At 35.5% G+C, this 11,837-nt stretch overlaps 1 protein-coding gene across 1 annotated transcript; it reads right to left on the minus strand.

The window, feature by feature from the left end:
• Nucleotides 1-514: 514 nt before the first annotated feature.
• LOC110712210 (putative disease resistance protein RGA4) lies at nt 515-11,837 on the minus strand. Its single transcript, XM_021890670.1, has 3 exons — nt 11,196-11,837; nt 7,233-7,336; nt 515-3,181 (listed from the first exon to the last, which is right to left on the minus strand). The coding sequence occupies exons 1-3, from the start codon at nt 11,449-11,451 to the stop codon at nt 674-676; spliced, it is 2,868 nt and encodes a 955-aa protein (XP_021746362.1). The 5' UTR covers nt 11,452-11,837; the 3' UTR covers nt 515-673.

Consider the following 11,837-nt stretch of genomic DNA (forward strand, 5'->3'; position numbering starts at 1 on the left):
ATGCTTAACCTCTGCGACTTGTCCTTAATTGCACTGTGGATGAATTTGTTAGGAAAAAAGAGGGCGCAATTGCATGTTCCAGTCAATCTAGGGTTTATGCTTTGAGGATAGAGAAAGAAGAAATTTGGGGGTGATCGGAAATATTGGGTGAAAATCGTGAAAAAAAAACTGAGAAAAAAAGTTAGACTCAACTTATTAAGTCACGTACTTGGAACGTGACGGTCAATGCCGGACTCCGGCGTTGACCTGCCTGAAAATAACAAGTGGTTCCCTCAACAACCCAAAGTGTGTTTTGTGGTCCTTTTAAACAACTTTTGTGTTGGTCCTTTTGAACAAACTTTTCTTTTTTTAACAGGTGTGTAGTTTTTCATTTAGTCATTTGATGTACTAAAACCATCAATGTCCAATCTGTCATTAAAACAAAAATATATTATACTGGCCTCGAATAAAGTAAGATATGGTGTTCTGAAAAATTAGCTTAGCCAAAATAGAGTAATGTAGATATGAGTATCAAATAAAAACACCCCATAACAAATACAATAATACATTTTTCAGAAACAGAGGGAATGATTAGTAAACAGTAATATAACAACTTTATTCAGGCAAGGATTGTACAATAATACAAAGTAAAAGATCAGAACATAAAAGGCATAACATACAAAAGGCCATCACATCACTTTAAACGAATGAGATGAGTGTGTGATTTGAGAGGATTGTCTGGATCACTCGTATTCTGGTATCTTTCAAACAACTTTGGACATTGTTGAATCTTAAGCTGTTGTAAAGAGTTTAGGCGAGCAAAAGAATCGGGAATTTGTTTGAGTAGTGGGCAACATTGAATTTGAAGCTCTTGTAAAGCAGATAGGTCACCAAGTGATTCAGGAAGTGTAATTAAGTACGGCCAATTTCGAATGGCGAGGCGTTGAAGCTTGGTGAGTTTCCCAATCCACTCCGGGAGGGTTTTCAATTCATAAAATGAATGGAGAGAGAGTTCCTCGAGGCTTTTAAGGGCCATAAGGCCGTTTTCGAGGGACGCCAGGTTGGAGATACCTATGAGTTTCAAGGTATGGAGGCTCTGGAGACCTTCCCATGCTTCTCTCATGTTGTCGTCCCCCAAACTCAACTTCTTACAGCGCTTGATTTCCAATTTTTGTAGGGCAGAAAGGTAAAGTGCGCTAGTGATATCCTGCAACCCATTGCAATCATGAATGATAAGTTGTTGGAGCGAAACCATATTAGGTTTGAAGTCTAATTTTTTCAATTTTGGGCATTGCTTGATTGTCAAAGACTTCATGATAATATTGAATGAGAGAGTCGAACCAAGCTCAAAAATTGAGGTAATTTCCACATTCTGTAGCCTGGAAGTTAGAGGTGGCGACCATGATGATGGTCCTAACCGAATCCACCCATTGTAGGTGGACTGTTGTAGCTTGAATGGTGGGATGGGGACTCGCCTTGACCAATTAATGGAGGAAACTGAAGATGTACATAAGAGAAATTTCAGCAGTGTCTCATGGATGTTACGTGTTTCAAAAGACTCGAGATTTGGAATTTGAGGCACTGACATCATCTTTGGGCAACCTTTTATTCTAAGTTGAACACAATCAGAACTGATTTCTTCTTCCTGCGTTCGACTCGACCAACCCTTGAGTTGTTGTAAATCAACCAACGAAAGATACTTCAAGGATGGGAAGTATGAATTAGAATCTTTACTATTATCATCATTATCTTCTATGTACTCCAAGGCTTTAAGATCACGAAGTTGAAGGGACCTCAGATAAGGAAAACTACTCAAGTGTGGAAGATATTTGCAGTTGTTGCAGTCTTCAATACATATCGTAACAAGGTTCTTGAGGATAGAGAAACTACCGAAACTTCCACCCTTAAAACTGCGAACTGCTAGGCTTTTAAGGCTTCGAGGCAGCTGCAAGAAACAATGCGTATCATCATCAGTGGTTTGTCCTCCATACGAAGTCGACCATATCAACGACAAGCACGTTATTTGTTCGTTATCCTTCAATGCTTCGTTATGGTCATATTCCTTATCAAAACGAACTGTCAGCTCCCCAACAAGCTTCAAGCTACCTCGTGCATCTAACCTATTATATTCTCCAACTACAAACACATCTAATATGTTGAGGAATTCCAATTTTGAAATTTCAAATGGCATATCAACCAATCTTCTTCCAACATACAAGTGCCTCAAATTCCTTAGTGTGGGAAAATCTCTTGGCAATTGCATTACACTAGAGTGCCGAAGATCCAATGTCTGCAAATTCTCCAACCTAGTGACGCTTTCAGGAAGAGATTCAAAGGAGACACCTAATTTGAGGTACCTTAAATCCTTCAGCTCTCTTAAGGAACTCCGAAGATTTTCACAATTCACCGCTTTCAAATCTAATGCTCGTAAGCATGTTAAACTTGTCAAGATATCATCCATCGCCGAAACTTCTATAGAATCTTCATCTGATTTTCTTGGCAAGAATAAAAGAGATTGCAGCTTCTTAGCAGAAAACATCGATGATGGTGCTTTCCATGAAGAGTCAACAACAAAACTTAAATGCAAAATATTGGCAACATCAATTTCCCCCTGAGACTCATCAACTAAACAAAACTCGGGTTTTGCTATTTCCTTAAGGAACTCGCTCACTAAGAAGTGCATCTTGTAACCAACTATGTCACTAGTATCTTCTCCTTGAAAGATTTCAAAGAAATACCCTTCTTTTAATAATTTCCCAAAATATTCGTTGCCAACAGACTCTGGACTTTCTGGTGTAGTTAATAAGTTCTCTTGTGAAGCCCACAGATTTATCAGATCAGTCTTGTTGAATATATAATCCTTCGGAAACAACGAACAATAATGCACACACTTCTGAATTTCAGACAATAGTTGCTCATAGCTACCAAGTTTCAAGTTAAACAGATTGGTTTTCGATGCATTTCTAATGATTCTTAACACAATATCACAACAATCCTCCCATTCCTTTGCCGTATGTTTCGACGAAAAAAGAGCAGCTATGCTCTCAAGGAGGGTTGGATCATGATGATACTTGTTAAAAAATTCTGTTGCAATCTCCGACAAAATCTTATTATCGATTGGCTCATCGATGAACGCTTTGTTTATGAATAGAGTCAACTCGTTTTGTGCTTGTTCTATAGCTTGATCCTTTTCCATGGGTATCTGTTAAAATAAAATAAATTGTTATCGTTGTTATGTTTAACGAAACAATAGCATAAGGGTAAGGCTAAATTAGAAAATAACACCCAATAAAAATCCGATTTTGATAATAACACATCTCAAAAAAAAAGTTTTATTATAACACCACCAAAAATCCCAAAATTTTGGTTTCACCACCCACTAACGGATTTTTGGATGGAAACCGTTAGTGGGGCCACTAGGGACACGTGTCAATAAGGTATTGGCTTAAAAAAAAGATAAATAAAAATAAAAAGTAAAATTAAAAAAAAAAACACTAAACCCTAACCCAGCCACCAGCCCCACCACCGGCGGCCGTCACTCCACCGCCGAAGACCCCCACTGCCGCCGGAACCCCTTCCTTCACCTGCGAAATCACCAGCCATCACCCCCACCGACATCAGCCCCCCCCCCCCACAGATCCCACCAATCAGTGGAAACCACCACCACAAACCGGCGAAAACAACCAATTCCATTCGCCTCCACCGCGAAATCGATAGATCTGGGGCTTCTAAGGTCGATTTCAACCGGTTTGAAGGTGAGGGGTAATTCCAAGGGTGGTTTTCGGCGAGGGGGAGAATTGAACGGGCTAGGTGGTTTTTGCGGGGGGGCAGCTGTGGTGGGTGGGGGTGATTTTTCGGGCAGAGGGAAGGGGGAATGGGATTTGCGGGGGGGGGGGGGGGCTAATGTCGGTGGGGGTGATGGCCGGTGATTCCGCCGGTGAAGGAAGGGTTTCTGGCGGCAGTGGGATTCTTCGATGGTGGAGTCACAGCCGCCGGTGGTGGGGCTGGTGGCTGGATTAGGGTTTAGGGGTTTTCCTTTTTTTTAATTTTCTTTTTTTAAAACCAATAAACAACTGACACGTGTCCCTAGTGGACCCCACTAACGGTTTCCATCCAAAAATTCGTTAGTGGGTGGTGAAACCAAAATTTTGGGATTTTTTGTGGTGTTATAATAAAACATTTTTTTTTAGAAGTGTTATTATCAAAATCGGGGTTTTTATTGGGTGTTATTTTCTAATTTAGCCTAGATCCTAATGGTAATAAAAACTGATAATAATATAATCATTGAATACAGCGAATAAGCAATAGGCTTACTATTGAGACTTTAAACATTAGCCTAGTTATGCACAAGTGTTTCATTTTGATAAAAGAATAATTATTACGGAGTAATTACTTTATAAAGTTAAAAGTGTACTCCCTTCATTTTTTTAGGGAAATGTTTCCCTTAAACACGTATGGCAATGCAAATTTTTTTTGACTAAGTTTATCTTTAACTATCAACTCTTCAACCATACAACCTTACTTGATCATTATGGCCACTGAAAGATCATCTTAATTACTCTGGAACCCGTTACTACTAGTGTTTGGGTGCTAAAATGGTCATACCCATTTTAGTCAAGGTTAATCCTACTCATATAAGCCTAAAGGGCATAAAAAGGCCTAAAAGGCCTCAAATAAGCCAACTGCACTAATATGGCCCATAATTGCCCGTATATGAACTACTAGCGTTAACAATACCCACTCATGCATTACTATAAATACCCCTCAAGGGGCCAAAGGTAAAAAGAGGTCAATCTTACTCTAAGATGATTATCCTCCTCCTCTCTCTCTCCCCTAAAACCCTCTCAAAACATGCATTGTTTGGCATCTAACTTGGGCGTCGAAGGCTCCGCCCCGGGGTCAACCCTCGGAGCTCAGGGTTCATTTGCGGGACCATTCAAGGCCCAAATTCGAGGTCCACAAGCAGTGCTCCAAGGTCCAGTTAGTCCAATTTTTGCCGAAACAACTAGTAATTTACAAAGGTGATATTACTGATTTGTTTTTCCACTATTTTATATGGAATTTAACTATAAAAAGATTTCATGTGGATTTATTTTCTTTAAGAGACCACTAAAATACAACAACTTGAGCAAGAGGCTATTATAACTCTATGGCAAATAACCTATAAAAACATTTCGTAATTACTAGGGTAGCCAACGTGCGCGATGCGCGCAAAGAGGCTAGCTCTTGCAGAGAAGTTGTATTGGCGTGTGTTTACACCTTTGGTTCGGGTGGTACTTATAATATGTTCTATTGGATTTATATGCGTTTGAAATCCAACAAAATCTTTTATGACAGTATTTTTTTAAAATTCTCTAAAGTTTGACAGTATTATTTAAAAATTATTATTAAATAATATTTAATTGATTTGCATTTCTTCATATCTTAAGGGGCAATAATAGTTTAGAACTCTTAATTGATTTGCATGTTTCAATAATACTTAGTATAATATTTCTAGCGTGGTTTTCTTTAGATGATTTTTTTGTGAGTTTAGGTCATACGTAGTAGTAATATGTGAAATACTGCAGCTAAAACATTACTAAAGCAATAACGACTTAGTTATATTTTTCCTCTTATATTCCTTCATTTTCTCTCCCATAATACCAATTTTTTTCTATCATCAATTTCCCTTGATTTTAGGATATTTAATTTCTTTAAATCTCTTGATAACATCTGCTCAAACATCACTAAAAGCTAATAAACCTAAACAATAGTTGTAATTAAAGGACGACAAGATTGTAAATAAGAAGAGCAACCACGAAGGAGTAAAAATTAACAGTCTTTTAGTAATAAAACGTCTCTTCGTAGATTAAATTTTTTTTCTTTTTAAATAATATTAATAATAACATATGAAGTATAAAGCATTAGAAGTCTTTTTATTCAAAAAAAAAAAAAAAAAAGCATTACAAGTTTTTGTTAAAAAAAAACTTTGAATTAAGGGAAATTCTCAATAGTAGCTATGTAGTTTTGCACATTCTCAATGGGAACAAAATACTTGGCAAATTCTCTTAAATAGCATTACTTTTTATAAATTTCTCAAACATAGCAATATTTTTACAATTAGAAACTAATAAGCTTAATTAAAAAAGAATTAACCTAATAATTAAAAATAAAAATATAAAACAAAAATACCCAGCCACCCTATCCCCACCCCCGCCACCTTGCTCCCACCCCAGCCACCGCACGCCGACGCGTATTATCCATGGAACCGCGCGCCGGCGTCGACTATACCTTACCTAGACCCTGACACTGACCCTCGACCCTTGAACCACGTGCTTGCTCCTCATTCATCATCACTAATCTGAAAAATCCTAATATCCGCTCTCTCAAAAATCCGTCAAAGATCTTCGTCTATCTTCCAATTCTCCTGTGAATCGCGATTTTCAATCTTTCAATCAAAGAATTCCTCATTGTATGAAGTTTAAAGTACGATCGGTGGCAAATCGAAACCCTAGATTTTTTTTTATTCGGGGTTTAATTGTTTCGAGTGATAGTTTAAGGGGAGGAATGAACGAAGTGGAGACAACTTGGGTGGGGCAAATCGTGTTCGCCGGAGCCTTGGGGGGGGGGGGGGGGGGGTTGGTGCTGACCGGTGTGAAGAGAGGTTGCGCGCTGTTGTGTGTTGTTGGTGAATTGGTGGTTGTAGCGGTTGAATGGTGGTTGTAGTGTGTTGTGGGGTCGAGGTGAGGTGTTGCCGGTGTCGGCGCACAATTTTCAAGGGTAATACACGCCGGCAGGGGGTGGTCGACGTGGGGAATAGGGTGGCGGGGGTGGGGGCAGGGAAGATGGGGTGGCCGGTTTTTTTTTTGGTGAATTATTAGGTTAATTATTGTTTAATTAAGTTAATTAGTTGTTAAATACAAAAATATTGTCATGTTAGGGAAACTTAATAAAAGTAATGCTATTTTGGAGAATTTGTAAAAAAAATTGTTACCAGATAATGTGCAATTCTTTATGGCTACCAATGAGAAATTCCCTTGAATTAATTAATGATATGTTTAATTAAAAAAATATTTAATATATTAATAATGGTAAACATATTAATGAGGGTAAAAATGTAAATATACATTTTGTACAAATTTGTGTACACATTTGGTATAGTCGGTAGCACGCTATGCGTAACAGTTATCTTATATATACATTTTATAAGGTAGGGAAGCATGCATAATAATCTGTAAGATATTATTTGGAAAAGAAATGTTATCATCACTCACCTCTTCTTCTAAAAGCATGAACAATCGTTCCAAGCCGATATTCTCATGGTTCTCTTCATGACTTTCATATTCGGATTCCTTGGCCTTTCCTTTGATTTGATCACCTATGGACGAAAGTGAATTAAAATAAATAATTTAATAAATAACCAATACATACACACATTATACTCGATATCATATCACAAGTTACGAGAAATGTGACACAAGTATCTATCTATAAACATTTAGGAAAAATTGCAGTTATTAATCCCAACTTTGCACGATTTCATTTTATTAATCCCAACTTTGGAATATTCTGCAATAATCCCAACTTTGAGGTGTGTTTTCATTCTTCGATCCGGATTACCGGTTACTTGAAGAAAGGGTTAAAAAAAATTTAAATCCATTTATTTGACACGTGTTGCATGCTAATTGGTTTAACAAAATAAAAATAAATTAATTAAAAAAAAAAAAAAAAAAAACCCAAAGACCCATTTTCTGTTTTCTTTTTTTTTTTTTAAAAAAATAATTTTCTTTTTTTTTTTTTTAAAAAAAAAAAAAATAATTTTCTGTTTTTTTAAAAGACCCATTTTCTGTTTTTTTTTTAAAAAAAAATAAATTTCTGTTTTTTTATTTAAAAAATAAATTAATTTTCTGTTTTTTTTTTTAAAAAAAAAAAATAATTTTCTGTTTTTTTTTAAAAAAAATAATTTGGTTCAGTAAAAAAAAAAAAAAAAAGGACCACTCACGTGACGACACGTGTCCAGCAACCTACAATAGAAGGTTGTTGACTTTTGTTGACCGGTTTGGGTATGAAGAATGAAAACACACCTCAAAGTTGGGATTATTGCAGAATATTCCAAAGTTGGGATTAATAAAATGAAATCGTGCAAAGTTGGGATTAATAAATGCAATTTTTCCTAAACATTTATATTAAAGGCGAAACCTTGAATAACACATGTCATTCTTTGGTAAAAAGTTTTTCCGTTAGTTTTTTTTTTTTTTTTCATTTCAAATTTTAACATTTTATATTAATCGAAACATGTACATCTCTACTTATGTGTACAAAATTACTTATTCACTTATTCTTATTTATTTCAGGCAAAAAATGTGATCATATATCAATTGTTTAATTGGCAACCCCGTACCGGCTCAGTGAGCACTAGGAACCAACATTCCTTCTTTGTCTGCTCCCTAACGCCTAAATTAAGTTAGAAGCGAGTTGCACGAAATGCTCTTTTTTAGACGTGAGGCATTGCAATCCTCAAATCGGCCACGATGGCACTAATAACGTGTCGCTTAATGCTTCTATCTTGTACAAGCAGATGCATCATCATTATTAGTACCTTGTAGGCTTATTGAAAACTGCAAGAAAATAATTATACAATAATATATATTTTGAATTAGTTGTAAAAGTAATTTTTTGTAACGTAATATTCGTGCATGCACGGATCTGAAATAGTTAACAACTAATATTTAATTGTAATACCTATGTTTCATATTAATTGCAACTTTTACTAAAAACATTCACTACACATTATTTGAAACTTTCCAAAATTTATATTTTTAGTAATGTTTTTAAAATAAATTTTCTATGATAATGTTAATTAAACTTAAAATGTAAAATTTAATTAGAAATGTTATTTAACTTAACCAAACTATTTAATGTGTGTATGTATTGGTTATTTGTTTAATTATTTAATTATTTAAGTTATAAACTATTTAATTATTTAACCAAACCTGCTTTACACAAAAAACAGAGGGTTTAAGTTTAATACTCGTATATAAGTATATAACCAATACATACCCCCAAGCCCCCCCCCCCCTCCCCCCCAACCAAACTAACAGATTTTGGGCCCGAATTTCCCAGCACAATATCCAAAAAAACCACAAATTTGGGCAGCCCAAAAACCCTCTGTTTTTTATGCGAAGCAGGTTTGAGCATATCAAACATAATATTGTACTGTATATGATATCTCATTAAGGTTTGAGCATGACTTTTCGAACCTGAAGTTGGGCCTAGCGCATTAACATAAAATGAGCCAGTTATTTTTGGCAAAACCCAGCCCATGATCACCTCTTATAGTCACAAAGATTTTACAACCTTTTAATTACAGCAGAAATAAGCTATGATTCAGAAACATGGAAAAATATGATGGAGATTGTAAAATAATTGGACTTGCATACAAAGTTAACATTATAATTACCATTACAGTAATTACAGTTGTACAATATTGACATACATTGTCCTCAAAAAATAAAAAAGTAGTAGCATTCCGTTTGTTGGAAAAAAAATATTTATCTTCATGATATTGATTTGAAATATTATAAAGGAATAGCAATTAAGTTAATTTTGAGTAAAATATTTCTGTAATTTAACCAACTTATGATTTTTTTTTATGTTTTTTTTTTTTATATATATATAAAATCAAATTGATAATGATACGAATGAAACTTAGTAAAATATGAGATACAAGAATAATGAAACAATAAATAAAAGGAAAATTTAACATAAATAGACAAACCTTTGGGCGGTTCTCCCATATTGGACTAACCTTTAAATCTGCCCATATTAGACACAAGTTTAACATTTTTCTCCCAAAATGGACCAAACAAGTTACCTTACCTGTTATACCAGGTAAAATTCCACTTGTCATTAAATCGTTGGTGAAGTTTTTTTTTTTTTTTTTTTTTTTTTAAATTTTTAAATTTTGATAATTTTTACAAAAAAAAAAAAAAAAAAACCAAAACCACCCTTCCCACCACAGCCAGCCTCCTCCCCTACCAGCGGCCAACCAATTCCCTCGGCGTCGGCGACCTTCAACGCCGCTGGAATTATCGCCACCTACACCTTAACCTTCACCACCACCACTTCCACCCACTGCACCACCACCTATGTACACCACCAGCAACAACCACCACAGAAACCACCATACTAACAACCAAAACCACCGAAATCACCATACCTACCAACCGAACCACCATACCAACCCACCAAAAACATCGAAACCACCATACCAACCCACCGAAGACAGAAAAACACCATACCAACCACCAACCAACCCACCAAAACCATCCAAAAAAACCGTACCCGAAACCTGCCATAACCATCCTCTCACCACCACCACCAAGATCCGAATTCCACCCCACCTAACTCGCGTCCACACCGTGAAGCTACCCCACACCACCCCATAACCACCACCCACCTTTCCTCCGAAATCATCCCATCTTCCCTTAATTTCTCAATCTTCCAATTCTTCTTTAATTTCTTTCTACATCAATTTCTCACTTTTTTTTTTTCGGTTTAGGGGTTTCATGGGGAGTGGGGTATGGTCGAAAGATGCAGTGGGAGGAGATTGTCAAAAATGGGAGGTGAAGGGGGAGGGGGAGTGGTGGCTGGAAAGGGAGGAGAGGTAGAGGAGGGGGTGGTTGGCAGTGGGGTGAGGGGAAAGTGTTTTTTTTTTTTATTTTTTTAAAATTGTATTTTTTTAATTTGAAAAATTAATTAAAGGTTTTTAATCAAAAAAAAAAATTAATTCAAAGAAAATTAAAAAACTGACCTGTTGTATAGATCACGGGTCATTTGGGTTCATTTTGGGAGAAAAATGTTAAACTTGTGTCTGATATGGGTAGATTTAAAGGTTAGTCTAATATGAGAGGACCGCCCAAAGGTTTGTCTGTTTATGTTAAATTTTCCTAACGTGCTTGAATGAAGTTCAAATTGCTCTACATTTAGCTTTATCAATTTATTGCTAACTTCCATGATTAAAAGATCACTTTTTGGACGTTTATTAGCATTTCCCTATAAAAGAACACATAAATGGCTTTTATTTTAACAAGTAAATCTACATAAATTAAGGAAAATTCTTAAACATTAAATCTAGAATAAAATCATTCAGTATTCCTGAAAAAATAAAAAATCATTCAATAACAAAGTTTCAAATAGAAGTAAAAATAATCATAAATTATTGTTTGTTAGCTTACCTTGAGAGGATTCCAAATGAGAGAGCACATGTTTAACCCTTTCTTCTAGCCTTTTGTGAAGAGAACCGCCTGGTTTTAATGTAGAATCCGCAATATTAAGCTTAGCTTCCACAAAATCCAGCATTTTCAACTTCCTATTCACATCGATACCAGTCATACCACCCTCAAATCTAGAAGCTACACTCCCGTTATAAAATGATATTTTCTCCTTATTTTCCCTAAGAATAATGTGGTTTTTTTGCACCAAATCTTCCATTCTTATTTTTTTTTTTTTTAATTCTTTATTTTTGTCGGGGGTTAAATTCTAAGGTGAGTTTCTATTGCTCGATGTATCTTCTAATCTGTTCACTTTATATAGGCTTGGTAGGCATGGTATGTTGCTTGTGGTTTAATTTTCCTTTTCAAACATTACATGCCAATAAACCTAAGGGTACGTTCCCTTTATCTTATTTACCCAGAACTTATTAAATCTGATAAATCCTATTGGAATTAAAAAAAAAAAAAATGGCTACCTCTACCTGCATATCATCCTCGTTTTATAAAGTTATTGCCTTAATCAAAAATTAAAAAATGTTAACCATGTTTGGCATTCTATTACTTTGTTCGTACTTTATTACTTACTCCATTTGTACTTTTTGCATT

The sequence above is a fragment of the Chenopodium quinoa genome, unplaced genomic scaffold (assembly GCF_001683475.1).
Source record: "Chenopodium quinoa cultivar QQ74 unplaced genomic scaffold, ASM168347v1, whole genome shotgun sequence".
Lineage (NCBI taxonomy): Eukaryota > Viridiplantae > Streptophyta > Magnoliopsida > Caryophyllales > Amaranthaceae > Chenopodium > Chenopodium quinoa.